Consider the following 21,075-nt stretch of genomic DNA (forward strand, 5'->3'; position numbering starts at 1 on the left):
GGCACGTGCTCATCGACAAGGAGTACTACTACACCAAGGAGGAGCAGTGTGAGGGGGCGGGGGGGGGGTCCGGGGGGGTCCTGGGCTGCTCCAGGGGGTTCTGGGGGTGCTGGGCTGTCTGGGGGGGGGAATCAGGGCTGTCCCGGGGGGGCCCCGGACTGCCGGTGGGGGTTGTAGTTGAGCGATGTCAGGGGAGGGGTGTGTATGTGCACGACAGGGTCTGTCGGGGGAGGGGGGGAGGAGAGGTGTTTAGTGCTGCCAGTGAGACTATGGGGTCCCCCTGCCCCCCCCAGAGTGGGGGTGGGGGTGATGCACCCCCCACCCCACTCAGGCCCCCTCCCTGTCCCTCCAGTTAAGCAGGTGTTCAAGGAACTGGAGTTCCTGGGCTGGTACACGACCGGGGGGCCCCCAGACCCCTCCGACATCCATGTCCACAAGCAGGCGAGTGGTGGTGGGGGCTGGGGGGGTGGGGAGAGCTCGGGGGGGGTGGGGGAGATGGGGGGGGAGGGGTGTGCACCCTATCCTGACACACCCCCCCCGTGCTGCAGGTGTGTGAGATCATTGAGAGCCCCCTCTTCCTCAAGCTCAACCCCATGACGAAGCACACAGACGTGAGTGGGGGGAGAGATGGGGAAGGGGCCTGGCCTATGGAGGGGTGGGGGGGGGTGGTGGTTGGGGCCCCCCCGCCCCATGTGGGTCTGGGCCCCCCCTCAAAACACTTCTCCCCCCCTCACCCCACCCCAGTTGCCCGTCAGCGTCTTTGAGTCCGTCATTGACATCATCAACGGGGAGGTAAGTCAGGGCTGGGGGGGGGGGGTGGGAAAGGGGGCTGGGGGGGGCTCCTGGGGGGGAGGTCCAGGGGTTGCCTGGGGCCCTGGGAGGGGGGAGAGGGCCTGGGGGGGCCAGCCTAGGTGTGCCACGGTGCGGTCCAGGGGGTGTTAGGGCTGGGGAGGTCACTTGGCTGCGGTGGTTGATGCCACAGGGATTCTGGGGGTGCAGGGAGGGTCTGGGGCAGCTTGGGGGGGGGGGGGGCCACAGGCTGTCGTGTTCTCCCCACCCCCACCCCTCCTCCGTGCCCCCCAAGGCCACAATGCTGTTTGCGGAGCTGACCTACACCCTGGCCACCGAGGAGGCCGAGCGCATCGGCGTCGACCACGTGGCCCGAATGACGGCGACCGGCAGCGGGAGAACTCCACAGGTTGGGGACACGGCGGGGGGCGGGCGGGGGGACACAGGGATGGGACGGGTCTCAGGGGCGGGGGGGGGCACGGCCCTGGAGAAGGGGCACGGGGACAGCAGCCGCAGGGACGCGGCTCTTGGGCTGCCCGAAGGGGCTGGCGCTGCCTTGCGAGGGTGGCGGGGGTGGGGGGGGGGCGCAAGAGGCCATGGGGGACGCTGGGGACATGTGGCCGTGGCCCCCCCGCAGTGGCCGAGCACCTCATCGCCCAGCACAGCGCCATCAAGATGCTGCACAGCCGCGTCAAGCTGATCCTGGAGTACGTGCGGGCCTCGGAGGCCGGTGAGTCGGTGCCAGGGCTGGTCCCGGCGGCTGGGGAGGGGCCCCAGGGCTGGCCCCGGCGGCTGGGGAGGGGGCCAGGGCTGGCCCCGGCGGCTGGGGAGGGGCCCCAGGGCTGGCCCCGGCGGCTGGGGAGGGGGCCAGGGCTGGCCCCGGCGGCTGGGGAGGGGCCCCAGGGCTGGCCCCGGCGGCTGGGGAGGGGGCCAGGCTGGTCCCGGCGGCTGGGGAGGGGCCCCAGGGCCCGGGCTTTCCCCGCTGGCCCAGAGGGGGGGCGGCTTTGGCTGCGGGGTGTCCCCCAGGGCAGGGCTGACCCCGAGGGGACGCAGGAGGGTGCGGGGGGGCTCGCCCCACGGGCCCGGGCCGCCCCCGGGCTGACGCGGTCCCCGCAGGCGAGGTGCCCTTCAACCACGAGATCCTGCGCGAAGCCTACGCCCTGTGCCACTGCCTGCCCGTCCTCAGCACCGACAAGTTCAAGACTGATTTCTATGACGTGAGTGGGGGCTTGGGGCGGGGGTGGGGGGCCCCAGGCCCGGCGCGGGGGGGGCGGGGGGTCGCTGGGAAGCTGCGGGGTGAGAGGGGAAACCAGGTCCCCACGTCCCTGCTGGGGCTCAGGGTGGGGGGGCAGAGCCGTGTCCCTGCTGCCCCCCCCCCCCCCCCCCCCCGCCCCGGGGATGCTGCAGCTGGCGGCGGGGGGGGGGCAGCGCCTCAGTAACACCCCCCCGGCCCCCCCCCAGCAATGCAACGACGTGGGGCTGATGGCGTACCTGGGCACCATCACCAAAACCTGCAACACCATGAACCAGTTCGTCAACAAGTTCAACATCCTCTACGACCGGCAGGGCATCGGCCGCCGCATGCGGGGGCTCTTCTTCTAGGGGCGGGGCCGCAGGGGACCCCTCCCCAGCCGGGCTCTGAGCCTCCCCGCCTTGGGGGGGTTCCCACCCCCCGCAATAAATCAGGTCAGGGTGGGAATTATGGCTCTGACCTCGTGTGATGTCCTGGGAGAGCTGGGGGTGGGCGCAGGGGGAAGGGGCTGGGGCGCCAAGGGGAAGGGGCTGGGGCGCCAAGGGGGAAGGGGCTGGGGCGCCAGGGGGGAAGGGGCTGGGGCGCCAGGGGGGAAGGGGCTGGGCGCCAGGGGGGAAGGGGCTGGGGAGCCAGGGGGGAAGGGCTGGGGAGCCAGGGGGGAAGGGGCTGGGGCGCCAAGGGGGAAGGGGCTGGGGCGCCAGGGGGGAAGGGGCTGGGGTGCCAGGGGGGAAGGGGCTGGGGAGCCAGGGGGGAAGGGGCTGGGGCGCCAGGGGGGAAGGGGCTGGGGAGCCAGGGGGAAGGGGCTGGGGCGCCAAGGGGGAAGGGGCTGGGGAGCCAAGGGGGAAGGGGCTGGGGAGCCAAGGGGGAAGGGGCTGGGGCGCCAAGGGGGAAGGGGCTGGGAGCCAAGGGGGAAGGGGCTGGGGCGCCAAGGGGGAAGGGGCTGGGGCGCCAAGGGGGGAAGGGGCTGGGGAGCCAGGGGGAAGGGGCTGGGGAGCCAAGGGGGAAGGGGCTGGGGCGCCAAGGGGGAAGGGGCTGGGGAGCCAAGGGGGAAGGGGCTGGGGAGCCAAGGGGGAAGGGGCTGGGAGCCAGGGGGAAGGGGCTGGGGCGCCAAGGGGGAAGGGGCTGGGGAGCCAGGGGGAAGGGGCTGGGGAGCCAAGGGGGAAGGGGCTGGGGAGCCAAGGGGGAAGGGGCTGGGGAGCCAGGGGGGAAGGGGCTGGGGCGCCAGGGGGGAAGGGGCTGGGGCGCCACGGGGGAAGGGGCTGGGAGCCAGGGGGGAAGGGGCTGGGGAGCAAGGGGGGAAGGGGCTGGGGAGCCAGGGGGGAAGGGGCTGGGGAGCCAAGGGGGAAGAGGCTGGGGCGAGCATGGTCCTGGGCCGGGGGCTTCAGGGGTAGGAAGAGGCTGGTGGTGCCACTAAAACCATTTTAAAAAACCCTTTTTATTGGTTAAAAAAAAGCACGTAACAGGGTGCTGTAAGGCGGGGAGGGGGCTGGGGAGGGGGCTGGGCCCCAGGAGGCGGCAGCAACACGGGGGGCCGAGTCCCCGCGCCTCCCCCCACCCTCAGACGAAGGCGATGCGGGTGCGGGCGGGGTTGACCTGCAGCACGTTGAGCTCCTCGTACTCCCGGAGCGCGGCCTGGACCTGGGCGGGGGTGAAGCCCTTGGCCAGGCAGCGCTGCAGGGCCTCGGCGTAGGGCACGGCGCGGCCCCGGCCCCCCGCCAGCTCCCGCACCGCCGCGAAGATGGCGTCGGCCGGGCGCTGCACCCTGGGGTGGGGGGGGACACGGGTGGGGGGGTCAGGGGGGGTGCCCCTGGCACCGCCCCCTCCTGGCAAACCCAGGGTTGGGGCTCCCCCAGCGCTGCCACCCCCTTTCGTGGCAGGCTGGGGCCCAGGGAGGAGCACTGTCGCCCCCCGCCGCCCCCCATGTCCCCTGCTCACCGGCTCTGCTGTCCCTTGTCCCCCAGCAGCGAGTCCTTCGACATCTCCATGAGCCTCATGGCCTCGTTCACATCCTCCTTCTCCACCACGTCCACCAGCCGCAGCCGGGCCTGGGGGGCGGGGGATTAGCAGCAACGGGGACCCCCACCCCCGAGGCAGCCCCTGGCACCCTCTGACATCACCCAGGGGTCCCAATGCTCCTCCCTGCCCCGGGGCATTCCCCAAGACGACTGGGAGCCCCCCCCAGCACCCTCACCCCTGTCCTGGGGGTGATGCCAGCCCCCACCCCAGGAAGGGAGGAGGATGAGGAGGGGGGCCGGAGGCAGCCCTGAGCTGGCCATGCCCAGGGAAAGGACCCCGGGTGGGGGGGGGGGGAGAGGAGGGGACACCGGCCCCCACACTGGCCCCCCCCAACCCAGGGCCCTGGAAGTCCTGCCTCAGCAGCAGACACAGGACCTGCACAAGCAGCATTTTGGGGCCCCGGGGCTTGTGGAGGACAAGGAGGGGGACAGGGACAGGGGTGGGGGGGGGACAGGGACAGGCGTGGGGGGATGCTCCCAGCCCAGGTCAACGCTGCTGGGTTGAGCCTGGCTCCGTCCAGCCCTGCTTCGGCTCATCGTCTCCTGCCTAGTCCCCCCCCTGCCCGGCCCAGGCCAGCCGGGACCCCCGGCTCCTGCCCAGCGCCGCCGCATCCCCGCCCCCCGCCCCGCCGGGGCTCACCAGGGCCGTGGCCAGGCGCAGGATGCCCAGCAAAGTGCGCGCCGAGGTGTAGGTCGTGTCCTTGCTGGCCCAGGCCTCCTTCCGCATCTCCACGTAGGCGGCCGTGATGTAGTCGGCCAAAGCCTCCGGCACCACCGGCTGCTTCCGCTTGCACATGGCGATGTAGCGCCTGGGGGTCGGGCAGGGTGAGGGGGCCGCGGGGACGAGGGGGCCGCGGGGACGAGGGGGCCCTCGCAGCCTCTCTCACCTCATGAGCTTCATGTCAAGCTGCTGGAAGGAGCAGGGGGGCTGGCGGCTGTGCTGGTGCACGTAGGTGATGTGCTGGGCCAGGCTGTGGGGCAGACAGGGGCTAGCCGTGGGGCTGGGGCTGCCCCACAACCACCAGCCCAGCCCCACGGCTCTCCTGCGGGTCCCCATGCTCCCTCCAGCCCAGCCCCATGACGTGCCCCTCGGACTCCCCCCACACCCACGCCACGGCTCCCACCCTCCCGCCCCCCCCAGCCCCACACCCGCCCCAGGGCCCCCTTCGGCCGCCGCTCCCCCGGCTCACCGCAGGTCGTTGTCTCGGTCGGGGCGGTCCTGGATGAGCCAGAGCAGGTCGAAGCGGGAGAGGAGGGCGGCGGGCAGCTGGATGTTGTGCTCCAGGCTGCGCTTGGGGTTGTAGCGGCCGTAGGCGGGGTTGGCGGCGGCCAGGATGGCGCAGCGGGCGTTGAGGGTGGCCAGCACGCCCGCCTTGGCGATGGAGATGCTCTGCTGCTCCATCACCTCGTGGATGGCCGTGCGGTCGGCCTCCAGCATCTTGTCGAACTCGTCGATGCAGCAGACGCCCCGGTCAGCCAGCACCAGCGCGCCCCCCTCCAGCGCCAGCTCCCCCGTCAGCGGGTCCCGCAGCACGGCCGCCGTCAGCCCCACGCCCGAGGAGCCCCGGCCCGTCGTGTACTGGCCTGGGAGCAGAGGGGGGAGCGGCGGGGTGAGGGCGGGGGAGCGGGCACCCTGCGCCCCCCGGAGCCCGGTTACTCACTGCGGGGCGCCAGGCGGTCGATGTAGGACAGGAGCTGCGACTTGGCCACGCCGGGGTCGCCCATGAGGCAGATGTTGATGTTCCCTGGGGGAAAAGGGAGGGGCGAGTCCGCAGGCCAGGGGCGAGTCCGCTCCCCTCCTGCCGCTTTGCCACGCTCCCGCGTCCCACCTCTCTCAGCTACGGCTGACGACGCCCTCCGTGGTCCCACACGGCCTAATCCCACCCTAAACGCGCCTGTGTGAAGTGGGACACCCTGATCCCCAACCTCCTGGACCCTTGGCTGATCCTGGACCCCCAAAGCTCCCCACAGGACAGGGGGAACCCCAGGCAAAGGCCACCCCCCTCCCCAGCGCAGCGCGTGGCCTCACCCCGGATCTTCATGCCGTGGGGGTTGCGATCCACGCCGCCCACCAGCAGCAGCAGCAGCGCCTTCTTCACGTCCTCGTGGCCGTAGATCTCGGGGGCAATGGAGGAGGCCAGCTTGTCGTAGAAGTCCTCCTCTGCAAAGACAGCAAGGGAAGCCGTGGGGTGGCCACCTGCCCCGCCGTGGGGCAGCCCCAGGCCCTGCTTGCCCCGAGTCGGGCATGTGGCGGGTGCCCGACGGCCTCACCTGTGATCTGCCGGAGCTCCTCCTCGCTCAGCTCCCCGGCCCCCGACTCATCCTCCTCGCTCTTGTTCATCTTCACAATGCAGTGGGCCTCCAGGTAGGTCTCGGACAGCAAGCCCTAGGGGAGAGGAGGGTGGTGGTGGGTCGGGGTGGCCGTGGGCCCCCACCACGCGTCCCCGCCCGCTGCCTCGGTGCTTGCCTGGGCCATCTGGCGGAAGCCGGTCTTCAGCAGGGGCAGGAAGACGCCGGTGACGCTGACGTGGTCCCCGGGCTGGGCCAGGCGCGTGTTCTCCCCGTGCACGGCCACGCTGATGGAGCGGGGAAGGTGCCCCACTGGCACCTGGTCGGTCTGTGGGGACAGACGGGGCTGGGGACCCACAGCACCTCGGGGCACCGCCAGACCCTGTCCCGGTCCCCGAACCACCCCTGCACCAGTACGGAGTGGGGCAGACGGGGTAGGACAAAGCCACACAGGCGTCGCCTCCTCGTCTCCAGCGGTGACAACGCTGACCCGGGGTCAGGCTGTATTGAGGAGGACTGTCCCGCTCTGCCCCACACTGGGAAACCTCAGGGGGAGACCGGGGCCGATTTGGGGCTCCCCAACCTGAGAGCCCGAGGCCAGCGCAGGCCCCGAGCTCTAGGAAACTCTGGGGAGGCGACACAGCGGTGCTGCACCACCGCTGTCACCTCCCCGACAGAGCCAGACCACCCCCAGAGAAGGGCAGGGATGGGAGGAGGCCCAGGAGAGATGGGACCCTCCAGGTGCAGCTGGGGCTCACGGGGCCACCCCAAGGTCCCGGGAGAGGCCCCCCACCCCCCACTCACGTGCTCCTGCATCTTCAGCTCCTGGAACTTGATAAATTTGGAGCCGCGGCTCTGCAGGTAGAGCCGCCCCCCCGAGCGATTCGTCTGGCACTCGCGGCTCGGGCACATCAGCAGCGGCATAAAGGTGGGTGACTGGATCTGGGGAGAGCCGAGGGGGTGGGCTTAGGCCAACCAGGGCCCCCGTGCCCACCCCGGGGCCCTTCCACCGCACTTACAGGCTGGTACGTCTCAGCCCCACACTGGTCACAGCTGTACGTGGCCACCACCATCATGGGCTTGACCTCGGTGACGCGGGTGACGATGCCACGGACGGTCACCAGCTTCCCGATGCAGTCGGCTTTGACGTCGCGGACCACACGAGCTTTGGTGGTGGAGGGGGCCTTGAAGTACAGCTCGCTGGGGATGGGGGGGGCCAGAAAGGACCGGGGTTAGCCGGGAGGCAGCGGTGGCAGGGACGGGAACAGGGGATGAAGGAGGAGGAGGGAGTTGGAGAGGGGAGGGTTGGATTTAGGGGCAGCCCATGGGGTCCCAGGGGAGGTGGGGAATTGGCAAGGTGGGTTAGAGAGGAGCAGGGACTCCCCGGGGACACTGGGCAGCAGGGCAGGGGTCAGAGGGGGACGGGCAGCCCCCCTCGCACTCACAAGCGCCGCAGCAGCTCGGGGGGGTACTGGTTCTGGGGGCTGCGGGCGTCCCCTGCATCCCGGCCCCGCTGCTCCAGCAGCAGCCGGTGCTCAATGTAGACGTCCAGCACATCCTTGCGGGACACCTGGGGACGCAGGGAGGTGGCAGGCGGCGGGGGGGGGTGTCAGAGGGGGGGCCGCAGGGGTGCCCCCCGCCCCCTGCCCGAGGGGCGCCCACCTCGTGCTCCTTGTAGAGCGGCAGCAGCTCGTGGACGGCGTCGGCGAAGAGGCGGCCATAGCGCTTGGCGTTGTCGCAGACGGCTTCGGCCAGCTCGGGGTCATCCTCCGCCACGTCGTCCAGCGCCACGTACATCGCCACACGCTCCCGGTGGGCCAGCGCCGTCTGGGGGGGGGGGAAGGGGGGGCGTGGGGACCCCAAACCGGCCACGGGGCGCCCACACCGGGGGGGCTCGGACCCACCCACCCACACACACCCCGGACGGAGCTGGGGGACGGAGCTGGGGGACGGAGCTGGGGGACGGAGCTGGGGGACGGAGCTGGGGGACATCGCTCCCCCCCTCCCCCTCCCCACACCGGGGACGGGGCTGGGGGGGGGACCCCGCTTGTCACGGTGAGAGGGGCGGAACCCAGCCGGCACCGGGGGGTGCCGGGGGCACCGAGTCGGCTCCGGGAAGGGGGTCACGGCGACACCCAGCACCGCGAGCCCAGGCCCGCCGGGGGCGCGGGCGGCCGCTCTCACCAGCTGCTCCCGGTACGGGAACTCCTTGCCGCCGTCGGCGCCATCGCGGTAAAAGTCCTGCAGGAACCGCTTCGCCTTCTCTGGGGGGGGAATATGGGGAGAGAAGAGTGTGTGGGGGGGGTGTCTCGGCCACAGCGTCCCGGCCCGGTGCCCCGGTGCCCCGGTCCCGGAGCGGCCCCGGTCCCGCTCCCCCCACCCCCCGCACCTTTCTCGGCGGCGTAGTCGCGTGGCGCCATAGCGGGGTCCGGGTCGGTCCCGGGCCGGGTCAGGTCAGTTCCGGTTCCGGTACAGGTCCCCGCGAGGGTCAGCGCCGCCGCTCCGGTTCCCGCCGCCGCAACGAAAAGTGGCGCGAAAACCGGCACCACGTGACCGGCACCACCCCCGGCTTGGCGCAGGCCACGCCTCCGCACCGCCCCACCAATGACGGTGCGCGACAGCCCGGCCCAGGTCACGCCCCTTTACGGGCGGTGTCATGTGACCGCCAGCCGCCTGGCTGCACGCAGGTTCGGGGGGACCCGGCGGGGCCCTGGACACGCCCCTTCTTAAAGGGACCGCGGCCGGGGGCGGCCGGGGGGCTGGGCGCTGGGGCGGGGGCCTGGAGGGGGACGAGGGGCCGGGGGGGGGAGCCTTGGGAGGCGCGGAGCACTGGGAGGGGGCCTGGGCACAGGGCGCTGCAGGGGTTGGGGTGCTGGGGCAGGGCCCGGGGGGGGCTCGGGCAGGCGGCTTTGGGGTGTGCAGTGCTCGGGGGGGGCTCGGGGCGCTGGGGACCCCACGCCAATCCCTCCCCGTCCCTGCAGCTTGGCAATGCTGTCCCAGATCTTCATCCTCTCCTCCAAGGGTGACCGGCTCATCCACAAGGACTGTATCCTCCACCCCCTGCACCCCCGGGGGTCCCCCCGCTTAGGGGGCCCTCCAGGGCCCCCCCCCCCGTGTCCCCCGCATTCTCCTTAACCCCCCCAGTCCGCGGGGAGACCTGCGGCACCAGCACGGACCTCGCTGACACCTTCTACCGCAGGATCACCTCGCTGCCGGGGGACCAGGCCCCTGTCTTCATGGTAAGGGGGGGGCCGAGGGGTATACGGGGGGGCTCCGTGGGGGTCCTGCAGGGGTCACGGCTCCACCGTGCCCCCCCAGGCACACGAAGGCCGGCACTTTGTCCACGTGCGGCATGCAGGGCTCTACTTCGTGGCCACCACAACGCCGGACGCGTCGCCCTTCACCCTGGTGGAGTTCCTCAACAGGTACTGGGGGGCCGGGGGGGGGGACACGGACGCGGGACAGTGGGGGGTGACAGGGCCCCCCTGACGGACGCGGGTCCTGCCACAGGCTGGTGACGCTGCTGCGGGACTTCTGCGGGCCTCTCAGCGAGAAGAACGTCAGCCTCAACTTCGCCCTCATCTACGAGCTGCTGGATGAGATGCTGGTGGGGGGCGTTGGGGGGGGGCCTGGGGACATGCCGGGTGAGGCTGGGACACCCTGCGGGGGGATTGAGGACACCTTGGCGTGGCGGGAGCTCCCTGGAGGGAACGGGGGACACCCCTTGGGATGGTGAAGACCCCCTCGGGACTGGGGACAGCTCAGGGGGTCACAGGGACCCCACTGGAACACCCAGGGGGGCAGAGGACACCCCAGGGCCATGTGGAACGGCTTCGGGGGGGTGACAACCCCCTGACCCCTCCCAGGACTACGGCTACATCCAGACCACGGCACCCGAGGTGCTGCGCAACTTCATGCACACGGAGCCCGTGGCCACCAAACCCTTCAGCCTCCTCGACCTGGGCTCCATCGGGCTGGTGAGGACCCAGGCACACCCCAATGCCCCCCCCCCCAGCGCCCCCAGCCCCACTGGGGTGCCCAAACCCAGCGTCCCCTGCTGTGTCATTGCAGTTTGGCGCCGAGACGCAGCAGAGCAAGGTGGCCCCCAGTTCGGCTGCCAGCCGCCCCGTGCTGCCGCCCCGGGGGGAGCAGGTAGGACCCCCACAGTGTCCCTGTGTCCTCCCCGTTGTCTGTGTCCGTCCGTTCCCCGAGCCTTGACCCCCCTCTCTGGCCGCAGGGCACCAGGAACGAGGTCTTTGTGGACGTGGTAGAGAGGCTGACGGTGGTCATCGCCGCCAACGTGAGTGGGGATGGGGACCGCCTGCCCCCCTGCCTGTCCCCGGGGCATCACCCCATGTCCCCTGGGTGCTTTGGCTCTGCCCACCGCCCCCAGGCCCCATCCCCACCCCCTGGGACCCTCCTGAAATATCATCTACCCGCCCCGGCCTGCCCCAGCTCAGCCCACGTCTCCTCTCCCCAGGGGACACCCATGAAGGTGGACGTCCAGGGGGAGATCCGCCTCAAGTGCTACCTGCCCAGCTGCGTGGGTAAGGGGGGGCCGGGGCACCGGGGGGGTCGGGGACAGCCAGGGCCGTACCCCAGGGTGACCCCACACCCTCCCTGTCCCCACAGAGATGCGCATCGGGCTGACAGAGGAGTTCTGCGTGGGCAAGTCCGAGCTGCGGGGTGAGCTCCCCCCCCGGCAGCCCCCAAATACCCACCTCTGTCCTCCCAGCACCCCCTGAACAGCCCTGGCTGCCCCCCACCACCCCGTAGCGCCCTTCTCTGCCCCCCCAGGCTACGGCACAGCCGTCCGGGTGGACGAATGCGCCTTCCACAGCTCGGTCAAGCTGGACGAGTTCGAGAGCGGGAGGGTCCTGAAGGTCACCCCAAGCCAGGGGGAGGTGAGGGACTCTGGGGACACCAGGGGACATGGGGGGTGCTGCTGAAGCCCCCCACTGAGCCCCATCTCCCCCAGCTCACGCTCATGCAGTACCAGCTGGCAGACGACATCCCCTCGCCCCTGCCCTTCCGCCTCTTCCCCACCGTGGATCAGGACCCCACGGGGAGGTGAGGGGGGGGGGGCACAGGGGGTTTCACCCCCCCGTTCTGACCACCCCCGGGGGGTGACCCCAATTCCAACCATCCCTATTTCCCTGCAGGCTCCGGCTATACCTGAAGCTCCGCTGTGACCTGCCCCCCAAGAGGTAGGTGCCTGGGGGGGGCCGGGGGAGCTGTGGCAGAGCCTGGCCCCTGACCCACCCCACCCACTCCAAATTCCAGCCAAGCCCTCAACGTCCGCCTGCAGCTGCCCGTGCCCAAGGGGGTGAGCAGGTGGGTGCCGGCGTTTGGGGGTCTGGGGGCTGTCCCGCGCCTCGCCACCCCTCACCCCGCCCGTGCCCCCCCAGCCTGGCGCAGGAGCTGAGCAGCCCCGAGCAGAGGGCCGAGCTGCAGCCCGGCACCAAGTCCATCCGCTGGGACATCCCGCGCTGCCAGGGGGGGTCACAGCTCTCCGCGCTCTTCAAGGTGAGGGCCGGGGGGACTGAGGGGTGCGGGGGGCTGGGCAGGGAGCTCCCCCGGGCCTTGGGGCCACGCAGGGACATGGCCCCTGGCTCCTTAGGGAGCCTTTGGGGACCTGTCCCTCTTTTGGGGGTGACCGTGGGGTCTGGGGATGGGCAGGGACCCGTGTCCCTTTCGGGGCGGGGGGGGGGGGAGCCGGTGTCCCGCGCTGTCCTGGCACCCCTGCGCCCTCCCCGCAGCTGGAGGTGCCGGGGCTGAGCCGCGCGTCGCTGCTGGAGCTGGGCCCGGCCAACCTGGCCTTCGAGCTGCCCACGCACACGTGCTCGGGGCTGCACGTCCGCTTCGTGCGGCTGCCGGGGCCGGCCGGGCCCCCCCAGCGCTGGGTGCGCTACCTCACCCACAGCGACTCCTACGTGCTGCGCCTCTGAGCGGGGACCCCCCCTGCCGAGACCCGCGCCCTGCCGGGCCCCGACAGCGGGGACCTGCCCCCCGAAAGGGGAAGCTGCGCCCCGACACCAGCTGTCAACCGAGTATTTATTAACCGTGGCCAAACAGGGCCCAGGGAGCTGGGCTCCCCCACATTTGGGCTCATAACAACAATAAACAGGCACCAAACTGCTCCGCGCCGCTGGGGCTCCCTCGCTCAGACGTCCTGTGGGGGGAGGGGTCCTGTGAGACACCACCCCCCCCCCCAAAGTCGGGGGAAGGCGCTCTCCTTTGGGGTCCCTCTTCCCCAGGGGACCCCGTGCGGTCCCCCTGGCTCACCTCGATGCCCAGGATGGTGGAGTTGAAAAGGTCCTGGAGCTGGTCCTGGGGGGCCACTAGAGTCTGGGTGGGGGGGCAGCAGGTTGGGGCTGGGTGGGGTGGGGGCACCCCAGAGCGCTGCCAGCCCCACCCCTGCAGGGGCAGGGGGCTGGGGGTACCCTCAGGGTGGGGTGGCCTCACCCTGCCCTGCTCTGGGGTGTCCTCACTGCTCTCCTCTTCAGTTGTCACCTCCTCTTTCTCCTCCTCCTCCTCCACCATCAGGCTGAGCCTGGGGGGGGAGGGAGTGAGGTGGAGGACGGAGGACCCCACCAAGACTCTCTCCCCGCAGACCCAGTGCCCACCCTGGTCCCTCTCTGGTGGCCATCCCATGCGCCCCAGCAGCCCCTGTACCCCCCACGCCCACCCTGTGGCCCCCGGCCCTCGCTCACCGGTTCACCCTGCTGCACCAGCGGGACAGGGAGCCGCTGCAAGAGGAGAAGATGGGGAACTGGGGGGCGGCCCAGGTGGGGGGCACCCGGGGGCCCCCAGCCCAGCCGCTCACCTCTGCAGGAGGCTGGGGTCGGAGCTGGAGTCCCGTGCTGGCAGCCGGGGCAGGGAGGGCCGGGGGCTGCCCCGCAGCACCGTGGAGGTCAAGGCTGGGCTGGGCAGGCGGCTCATCGGCCACGGGCTGGAGTCAGGGTGCTCCGAGGGGGCTGCAGGAGGGGGCTGAACACGGGGACCCCTGCCCCATCCCCACACCCTATCCCTGTCCCTGAGCTGTGTCCCCTGCCCCACACCCCATCCCCCTCCTTGAGCCCCATCCTTGCCCCCAAACGCCGTTCCTGTCCCCACACCTGGTCCCTCCCCTCCGAAGAACAGTCTGGCTCCGGCAGAGGTGACGGCACCTTTGCCGCCTCTCAGCTCCCTGCCCTGTGGTGACCCTCGCTGTGGACTGGGGAGCCTCAGACTGGTCCCAGCCTCGGGCCAGGGTCCCCCCAGCGAGGGACAGAGCGGGACCAGCCTCCCCAGCCCCGCACGGCCCAGCCCGGTGCTGGGGGTGACGCAGCCCCCAGGGACACAGGGTCCCCCAGGGCTCAGCCCCCGCCTCACCGTCCACGCGGGGTCTCTTGGCAGCGGAGCCAGGTGGGGGGCGCGGGCGGGGGGCTGTGCTGCGGCTGCTCACCGAGCCCCCCTCCTCCTGCGGCTGCAGGGAGTTGCGGTAGGCGACGAGGGACGGCCACGGCGCATCCCGCAGCGCCAGCCACTGCCGCTCCTGGCACATCTTCTCCAGGTAGGCCAGGCTGTGGGGGGAAAGGGGGGTCACGGTGGGTGACCTGCGGGGCACTGCGTGATGCCACGTGGCCCCCGGGAACCCCAGGTGGGCCCTGAGGACCCAAATGGGATCCCCCCGCCCCAGCTCCCGGGGACCTGTGTCCCCCGCAACTCACAGCAGGGCCTTGTCGGGGCGCAGCAGCCGGGGCGAGAACTCGCTCAGCACCTCCAGGAAGGGCAGGTTGAGGGGCGGCAGCCCCAGCCCAGGGCCGGCAGGCTCCTGGAAGGCAAACTGGATCCCCTCCCTGCCCGGGGCGGAGGGATGAGGGGGGAGGCTGAGCCCCAGCCCGGCCCCCCCGGCCCCCCGGCCCCTCGCACTTGTGCATGCTGAACAGCGCCGGGCGGTTGCGGAGCTGGTGGAGGCTGAAGAGGAGGGAGAAACGCCGCGCCAGGTCACGGATCTCCTGGAAAGACTCGGTCGCTCGGATCTCGGGGCCCTGCTGCAGCAGCAGCTCTGTCATCAGCTGCACAGGGGCAGAGGGTCAGTGCAGGACCCCTTGGAGACCCCCAGGCCCACCTGGAGACCTCCCAGACCCCTCTGGAGCCCCCAAGCTTCCTGCATGCTACCCACCCCGCTGAAGTCTCCCAGACTGCCCACCTAAAGCCTCGCAGATCTCTGGACCTCTCCAGAGACACCCTCCCAAACCCCATCCACATCTCCTGGAGCCTCCCTAGAGCACCCCGAAGGCCACCAGTTCTCCTGGAGACCCCCCCCGGATTCCGTAGAGGCTTTCAGAGCCTCCTGGACAACGCAAGGCACCCCCAGAGCCCCCCAGCCAGCACTGTACCTGCTGCAAGCTGAGCAGCAGGGTGCGAGCCCACTCCTGTCGGTCCATCTGCCGGGTGCAGTTCAGCGTCTCTTTGATGATATCCCCATAGTCACTGTAAAACTGGGGAGGAGGTGGCGGGGCCCAATGTCTCCAAGCCATTGCGGGGACAGCGGGACAGCCCTCCCGTGCGCCCCCCACCTTGGCATAGTGCTTGAAGACATCGGAGGCGGCGCTGAGCTCCAGCACGTTGTAGACGATGAGCTTGCAGAAGCCAGCCAGGAGCACCCGGCGCTGGTGCAGCTCCTCGATGCGGTTCTCGCCGTCCTCTGGAGGCAGGAGGGGGACCGTGAGGGGACAGGCATCGCGAGGGGACACCCCTGGGATGCACAGAGGGGACGTACCTGTGGCCGAGAGCTCCTCCTGGCTGTAGGTATGGTGGAAGACATGGTCCATGAGGAAGGCGGCCAGCTGGGACTGCAGCCCCGCGTCGGGCAGCAGCACCAGCGGGGCCAGCCCCTCCCGCCCGTCCTGTGGCAGCTGGGGCCCGAAGACCAGCAGCAGGTCGCTGAGCACCACAAAGGCCTGAGGACACGAGGACGGGCTCAGCACCAGGCCTGCCCCCCTGGCCCCAATCTCCCTGGCCCCTGCGTACCTGCTCCCGGACGCCCGCGTCCATGTCGGACAGGCAGCTCTGGCACAGCGAGCAGAAGGAGGTGACTCTGGTCTTCAGGCTCTGCAGCTGCCCCTGGGCAGGGGGACGCGGTGGCCTTTAGGGACACGGGGGCTGCCCCAAGTTGTCTTCGTGGCCGTCCCCGTGCCACCTGCTCACCTGAGGGACATCAGTGCTGGGCAGGCGCGAGAGCTCCCAGAGGATGTGGAAGTGGAGGCAGGTGATGGCAGGGACAAGGACCTGCGGGCGCAGCCAAGGGACGGCCGCAGTGCTGAGGAGCCCCACTGTGCCCCCACGGTGTCACCACCGTGCCCCCAGGGCAGTACCTGCGGTGGCACCTCGCCCATGTCCACGGCGCGCTGCAGGAGCTGGGCACAGGGCTCGAAGAGCTGCCAGGGCGTCAGGTCATGGGCGCTGCAGGGACAGGGTGGCATCAGCAGGGTGAGGGGAGATGTGGGGCAGGGGACTGGATGCTGGGGGACAGAGAGACAGGGACCAGATGGGGCACGGGACGCACAGGGCAAGGGGCAAGACACTGGGGACATAGGACACCACTGCACAGGGACACGGAGAGCACACGGGGCAGGGGACAGAGTGCCAGGGACACAGAGGGCAGAGGGACAGGATGCCACGGGACAGGGCACAGGGGAGGCACGTGGAGGGGGACAAGGGCACTGGGGCACCCCTGGGGATGTGGGCAGCAGGGTGGGGTGGCCCCACAGCTTCCCACTCACTTGAACAGGACGGCGATCCTCTTCAGTGTGGCTGCCATGCTGTACACCTCCTCCTCGTCCAGGGACGAGGCCTGGGCAGGGCCCGGGGTTGGGAACACCCCACGTGGGGTGGGAGACACACCGCACAGGGTCGGGGACCCGCACCAGGCTGGGGACACCCCTCTCCCCGTGGGCCCTCACTGGTTCCCCCCCCACCCAGCACCTCTCAGACCGCCTCTTCCCTGCCGATGCCCCATCCTGGGCCACCACTGTCCCTACAGGTCCCGGTCCCTCTCCCGTCCCCGTCCCTGTCCTGGAGCGTGAGTCCCTGCCCTGGGGTCCCTGTCCTGTTCCCAGCAGTCCACGGCCCCGCTCCAGGCTCGGGGTCCCTCTCCCATCCCCTCTACCTGGAGCAGCTCGGCGACCTCCTGGTGGAATTTGTCGGCCAGCTGGTCAACGAGGCGGCTGCGCACCAGGTCCCCGCGGCCGTGCAGGGCGAGCTCGGGGTTGCAGAGCACGTGGAGCGCGTGGGACGCGGCCTCCAGCACCGCCTGCCCCGTGTGCTTCTGCACCACCTCCTGCAGCTGCCCCAGCAGCAGCTCCAAGTGCTGTGGGGAGAGGGGGCTGCAGGAGGGACGTGGGTGGGGGGGCACGGGGCCTCCCAGTGGGGACGGGGACACAGAGCGTCCCGAAGGGGACGCCCGGGGGACCCGTCGGCATCTCGTCCCCACAGCCCCATTTCCCGGGGGGCCGGCTCCTGCCCAGGGGGCGAGGGGGCAGCACCTTCTCCAGCCGCCCAGTGCAGTAGATGCTGAGGTCGAAGCAGCGCAGCACCTCCAGGAGCAGAGCCGCCTTCTCATCGTCGGCTGAGAACTGGGGGGCAGCAGTCGGGGGGTCAGCACTCACCCCCCCAGGTCCCCGGCAGCAGTGGGGGCCCCATCTCCCCACCTTGGCCAGCAGCTGGGGCAGGGCCGGGACGAGGCAGTGCGTGAGCCGGGTTCTCTCCTCCACCTGCGCCTTGCGCTCCCGGGCCGAGGGCTGGGGGCAGAGGGTGGGCTCAGGGCGGCCAGGGGGGATCAGGGCGGCCTGGTGGGGCCCCCCCGTGCCCTCCTCAGCCCCATTACCCTCTTGGCCGGCCCACGGCCCACTGGGGGCTGCCCCTCGGCTGCCTGGATCACGCTGGCTGCCAGGATCTCCACCAGTGCCTTCTCCTGCTGGTCCACCAGGCCTGGGGGGCGGAACGGGGAGGCTGTGGGGGGGGATGGGGGGCTGGGGTGCAGCCCAGCACCCCTACTGCTGTGCCAGGGGGTCCCAGGGCATCCCCACAGGTCCCAGTGCGTCCCAACAAACCCAGTATGTCCCCTGACCACCCACCAGTGCCTCAGCAATGTTGCAGCACAACCCAGCAGCACCCCAGCATGTCCCCTGATGTTCCAGCGACACCCCAGTGCCTCCCTACCCCAGCATTTCCCAGCGATGTCCCAACATCTCCCAGGGACATCCCACAGCAAACCCAGTGTCTCCCAGTGATGTCCCAGTACGTCCCAGTGCATTGCAGCAGCGCCTCAGTGCCTTACCGTGATCACTCAACACACCCTAGTGCATCCCAGGATCTCCCAGTGCGTCCCAGTGATGTCCTTGTATACCTCAAGGGTGTCCCACGGTGTTCCAATGTAGCCTACTTAGTCCCAGCAATGTCCCAGCATATCCCAGTGTCTCCCAGTGACTCCTCTGTGATGTCCCAGCACATTCCAGTGCCTCCCAGTAGTGCTGTACCCTCGGTGGGCGACTCCTCCAGCAGCAAAGCGCTGATGGTCTCCCAGTCCCTCAGCCGGGTCCCGGCACAGTCCCACAGGCTGTCCACCAAGTAGGCTGCATGCTCGTGGAGCTGGGGACAGGGGATGGGGACAGGGGGCTGTCATGGTGTGCAGGGCCCCCCCCAGCCCTCCTGGGCCCCCCGTGGCCACTCTCACCTCGCTTTCGAGGAAGAAGGCCAGAAGGAGCCGGAAGAAGGTCCTGTTGTCCCCGTCGCGAGACCGCTCCCTGCCCGCCTCTCGCTGCGGGTTCAGCAGCCTGGGGACGTGCACACGGGGTCACACGGGGGTCCCATGTGCCCACGCTGGGTGCGAGGGGCCAGAGCCCCGGGGGAACACAGACACGGGGATCCCAAGTAACTGAGCAGGATCTACTGGGGCCAGCGCCCCAAGGGACAGGGTACACGGGGGTCCCACAGACCCCCCCTGCTCTCGGGACAGAGCTGAGGGACACGCAGGGACCAGAAACCCAAGGGACACAGACGGGGGCCCCACGGACTCCCTGCTCTGGGGCCAGAGCCCCAGGGTGCACAGACACGGGGGTCACCCCTGGCCCCCGCCCTGGGGCGGCACCCGAAGCCCGAGCCCCGGGGGACAGGGAGGACCTGGGCTGACGCCACGCACAGCTGCCGCTGCCCCAAGTGTGCGGGGAACGGAGCCGTGACGAGCCCAAACACCGCCTCTGCCAAGAACCACCAAGGCCTGCGCCGAGATAAACACGGCGCCGCCAGCCCCCTCTGCCGAGCGCCAAGGCCGGCGCGAGAGCGCGAGCGTGCGAGCGGGACGCGGCCGGGGCTCGGGCAGCTGACCCAGCGCGTGCTGGGCTCGCGCTTGCCCCGCGGCGACCCCGCGGCCGGATGTGGCTGCCCCGGGCCCCCCCGCCCCCCCGTTCCCGTTAAGGACGGTGTTAAGGAGCTTGGGACGAACGCAGCCTGTCTGCTGGCCTCCGCTGGGCGCTGGCCAGATGCTCCCCGTGGTGGAGTGGGGAGGAAATTGAGCCTGAGTCAGGGTTTGGCAGGCAGAAAACGCTCAGCTTTTTGTGAGGGCTGTGGCTGGGTGACAGCAGCTCCGGTGCCGGGCAGGGGTGGGCTGGGGGCCAGACTCTGGCGTGGGACTGCCCGTGCCAGGCACCGGCCCTTGCTCACCTGCGGTAGAGGAAAAGCCCGGCGGAGGAGGCCAGCGCCCGGCTGGAGACGTAGACCACAGGGTAGACGCTCTGGCAGTCCTCCTCTGTCAGCGCCTCCTCCATGTTCCTGTGCAGGAGGAACGGTGGGGGTCCCCGCTCCTCCTGTCCCCCAGCCCCGCTCCCCCGTCCCCGTTCTCGCTGCAGGGCAGTGTCCCCAGGGCCCTGCATCCGTGGCAGGACCCCATCCGCTGGGTGCTTTCCAGCCCCAGCACCCGTCCCCTCTCACCGTGCCCCCACGTCCCCCTCCGGCCCCGGCCCCGTGCTCACTCCAGCATCAGCGTCAGCATCTTCACCACCTCCACAGCCACGTCGGGCTCCTTGTCAAGTACCATGGACACCATGCGGGTCTGGCCAGGGGGATGTGGTCGGTGACGCCCTGCAGGGACCCGGAGGACCCCCGCGGGACCCCGCTCACCTTGAAGCGGCTGGTGAAGAGCTCCATGTGGGCGGCCATGTCCCGGCGGCAGTACAGCCCCTGCAACGCCTTCACACACTGCAGGCGCACTTCCCGCTGCTGCGGGGACAGGGACCGTCAGGAGGATGCCCAGCCCGGCCCCGTGGCCCCCGGCCCCCCGTTCCTTGCCCACCTTGTCGTGCAGCGTCCAGCCAATGTACTTGAGGTAGCCGTCAGTGAGGAAGGAGTCTGCGTAGCTCCTCATCCACGTCCCCAGCTCCTCCATGCAGATGGCACGGATCTCGGGCACCACGTCTCTGCAGCACGTGGCAGCGCCTGGGCTTATGCCGCGGTCCCCAGCGGTGCCATGTCCCCGTCCCCACATCGCTGCCACCTGCCCTCCCAGCCTGACCACACCACACTCCACGCCCCAACCTGTAGCGGTGCACAAAGACGCCCTTGAAGATGGCATTCATCATGTTCTCGATCTCCTTCTGCTGCTCCTGGAGCTGGGGGGACACAGTGGGGCTCAGGTGGGGCCCAGCCCTGCGCCGTCGCGGCTCAGCCCCCGCTGCCGCCGCTCACCTCCCGGCGCTTCTCCAGCAGTGCCTCCAGCTTGTCGGTGGCCTGGCGGCCGAGCCCCTTGCTCCGCTCAGCCTCGTACTGCCGCTGGTTGTTCTCCTGGTGCAGGCTCACACCCAGCGCCACGTTCACCAGCGCCGTCATCAGCTTCATGGCTGGGAGAGCGGTGCAGTGGGAGCGGGGACCCCCGTGGGGAGCCCGCGGGGAGCCCCCCGTGGAGCTGCCTACCTGCCAGGGTGCTGGTGTGACGGAAAGCCCGCACCTGGGAGTCGGAGAGGCTGGTGAGCAGGGAGATGAGGGCGTCCATCAGGAAGTCATCGTAGACGATGCTGTACTGGCACTGCCGCACCACCGCTGCCACCAGCTCGCAGAAGCCAGCCCGGAAGCGGCGCCAGGGCTGGGTGCGCAGCGAGAGCGGGTACTCGGCCGAATCCTGTGGGAGACGGGGTGAGCTGGGCCCCCCGCCGGTCCCGCTGCCACCTCCCCCGTGCCCAACCAGCACCTCCTTGAACTTCTCCGTCAGCTGCTGGATGATCTCTGAGTTCTGCAGCTGCCTGAACATCTCTGGGGTCACCAAGCCTGCTGGGACAGCCAGGGGTGAAACAGAGGTCCCTCGGCTGGGGGGGGGGCTGGGGGGGGCCCCCCCCACCTGCAGCACAGAGGGGACAGAGCACCTGGCAGGGACCCCCCCCCACCTCTGCAGCCACAGGAACGGATGATAAAGTTGACAAGCTCCAGGAACCCTGTCTCCCGGTCCTGCTTGTAGGTCTCCAGCCAGTCATCCACCACCGTCTGCAGGCACGGGACAGCCAGCATTGAACAGCAGCTGGCTGGGGACACCCCAGTGCCCCACTCGAGAAACACGTGGCCCTGTGTCCCTGCACAAGGTGTTTGGGGCTCCCCAGGGGTCTGTGTGATCAGGGTTACCTCGATGGCAATCTTGGCCGACCTGACAGCCTCAAAGAGGGTGCTTTGCTCTGGGTTGCTCACGGCCGGACTGCTCCC

General features: G+C 70.6%; 4 protein-coding genes and 1 long non-coding RNA gene across 12 annotated transcripts; 3 read left to right on the top strand and 2 right to left on the bottom strand.

Annotated features, from left to right (window-relative positions):
- Positions 1–5: 5 nt before the first annotated feature.
- COPS6 (COP9 signalosome subunit 6) lies at positions 6–2,499 on the top strand (the record flags this gene model as incomplete). Its single annotated transcript, XM_075080159.1, is given in 9 exon segments — positions 6–48; positions 353–441; positions 549–611; positions 745–792; positions 1,085–1,184; positions 1,187–1,198; positions 1,427–1,519; positions 1,906–2,006; positions 2,251–2,499. Coding segments are annotated over 9 exon segments (690 nt in total), but the record flags the coding sequence as incomplete, so codon positions are not given.
- Positions 2,500–3,456: 957 nt separating this feature from the next.
- On the bottom strand, positions 3,457–8,908 carry MCM7 (minichromosome maintenance complex component 7). Its single transcript, XM_075080168.1, has 15 exons — positions 8,735–8,908; positions 8,530–8,609; positions 8,008–8,172; positions 7,791–7,915; positions 7,365–7,545; positions 7,150–7,287; positions 6,524–6,673; positions 6,328–6,442; positions 6,086–6,217; positions 5,718–5,801; positions 5,247–5,640; positions 4,944–5,027; positions 4,697–4,865; positions 3,977–4,086; positions 3,457–3,803 (listed from the first exon to the last, which is right to left on the bottom strand). The coding sequence occupies exons 1-15, from the start codon at positions 8,763–8,765 to the stop codon at positions 3,599–3,601; spliced, it is 2,163 nt and encodes a 720-aa protein (XP_074936269.1). The 5' UTR covers positions 8,766–8,908; the 3' UTR covers positions 3,457–3,598.
- Positions 8,909–8,941: 33 nt separating this feature from the next.
- Positions 8,942–12,484, top strand: AP4M1 (adaptor related protein complex 4 subunit mu 1). 2 transcript variants are annotated; one of them, XM_075080169.1, is made up of 16 exons: positions 8,942–9,032; positions 9,327–9,391; positions 9,490–9,584; positions 9,664–9,770; positions 9,856–9,952; positions 10,212–10,322; positions 10,417–10,497; positions 10,583–10,645; positions 10,826–10,892; positions 10,978–11,031; positions 11,143–11,249; positions 11,324–11,415; positions 11,508–11,552; positions 11,629–11,679; positions 11,754–11,871; positions 12,105–12,484. In XM_075080169.1, the coding sequence occupies exons 1-16, from the start codon at positions 8,950–8,952 to the stop codon at positions 12,291–12,293; spliced, it is 1,425 nt and encodes a 474-aa protein (XP_074936270.1). In that variant the 5' UTR covers positions 8,942–8,949; the 3' UTR covers positions 12,294–12,484. The 2 variants fall into 2 exon arrangements, with proteins under 2 accessions (XP_074936270.1, XP_074936271.1); XM_075080170.1 differs by having other exon boundaries at positions 8,974–9,032; positions 9,704–9,770.
- On the bottom strand, positions 12,381–20,318 carry STAG3 (STAG3 cohesin complex component). 7 transcript variants are annotated; one of them, XM_075080161.1, is made up of 24 exons: positions 20,074–20,309; positions 19,924–19,997; positions 19,682–19,805; positions 19,510–19,608; positions 19,362–19,441; positions 19,054–19,161; positions 18,068–18,167; positions 17,871–17,982; positions 17,219–17,322; positions 16,878–17,132; positions 16,502–16,702; positions 16,116–16,186; positions 15,708–15,795; positions 15,541–15,621; positions 15,364–15,456; positions 14,730–15,293; positions 14,260–14,405; positions 14,058–14,186; positions 13,720–13,910; positions 13,172–13,322; positions 13,059–13,094; positions 12,811–12,898; positions 12,631–12,693; positions 12,381–12,517 (listed from the first exon to the last, which is right to left on the bottom strand). In XM_075080161.1, exons 1-24 carry the CDS (start codon positions 20,221–20,223, stop codon positions 12,509–12,511), a joined length of 3,117 nt encoding a protein of 1,038 aa, XP_074936262.1. In that variant the 5' UTR covers positions 20,224–20,309; the 3' UTR covers positions 12,381–12,508. The 7 variants fall into 7 exon arrangements, with proteins under 7 accessions (XP_074936262.1, XP_074936267.1, XP_074936266.1 ...); XM_075080166.1 differs by lacking the exons at positions 12,381–12,517; positions 12,631–12,693; positions 12,811–12,898; positions 13,059–13,094 and having other exon boundaries at positions 13,273–13,910; positions 14,730–14,831; positions 14,910–15,037; ... (2 more) ...; positions 17,043–17,132; positions 20,074–20,305; XM_075080165.1 differs by lacking the exons at positions 12,381–12,517; positions 12,631–12,693; positions 12,811–12,898; positions 13,059–13,094 and having other exon boundaries at positions 13,273–13,910; positions 14,730–14,831; positions 14,910–15,037; positions 15,113–15,293; positions 20,074–20,308.
- Positions 13,818–16,140, top strand: LOC142050968 (uncharacterized). The gene is made up of 2 exons (XR_012658235.1): positions 13,818–13,900; positions 14,027–16,140. It is a non-coding gene; the product is annotated as an uncharacterized LOC142050968 (long non-coding RNA).
- Positions 20,319–21,075: the final 757 nt, after the last annotated feature.

Source organism: Phalacrocorax aristotelis, unplaced genomic scaffold, assembly GCF_949628215.1.
Source record: "Phalacrocorax aristotelis unplaced genomic scaffold, bGulAri2.1 scaffold_50, whole genome shotgun sequence".
Lineage (NCBI taxonomy): Eukaryota > Metazoa > Chordata > Aves > Suliformes > Phalacrocoracidae > Phalacrocorax > Phalacrocorax aristotelis.

Coding starts and splice junctions, on each gene's coding strand:
- MCM7 (XM_075080168.1), bottom strand. CDS start 8,765: ATGGCGCCACGCGACTACGCCGCCGAGAAAG. Junction 7,288..7,364: donor GGGCTGAGACGTACCAGCCT/GTAAGTGCGGTG, acceptor GGCTCTCCCCAG/ATCCAGTCACCCACCTTTAT. Junction 5,641..5,717: donor CGACCGCCTGGCGCCCCGCA/GTGAGTAACCGG, acceptor CTCTGCTCCCAG/GCCAGTACACGACGGGCCGG.
- AP4M1 (XM_075080169.1), top strand. CDS start 8,950: ATGACGGTGCGCGACAGCCCGGCCCAGGTCACGCCCCTTTACGGGCGG. Junction 10,323..10,416: donor ACCTGGGCTCCATCGGGCTG/GTGAGGACCCAG, acceptor GTGTCATTGCAG/TTTGGCGCCGAGACGCAGCA. Junction 11,680..11,753: donor GTGCCCAAGGGGGTGAGCAG/GTGGGTGCCGGC, acceptor GTGCCCCCCCAG/CCTGGCGCAGGAGCTGAGCA.
- STAG3 (XM_075080160.1), bottom strand. CDS start 20,223: ATGAAGCTGATGACGGCGCTGGTGAACGTGGCGCTGGGTGTGAGCCTG. Junction 15,796..16,115: donor AGGATCGCCGTCCTGTTCAA/GTGAGTGGGAAG, acceptor CTGTCCCTGCAG/CGCCCATGACCTGACGCCCT. Junction 15,457..15,540: donor CCAGCACTGATGTCCCTCAG/GTGAGCAGGTGG, acceptor CCCCCTGCCCAG/GGGCAGCTGCAGAGCCTGAA.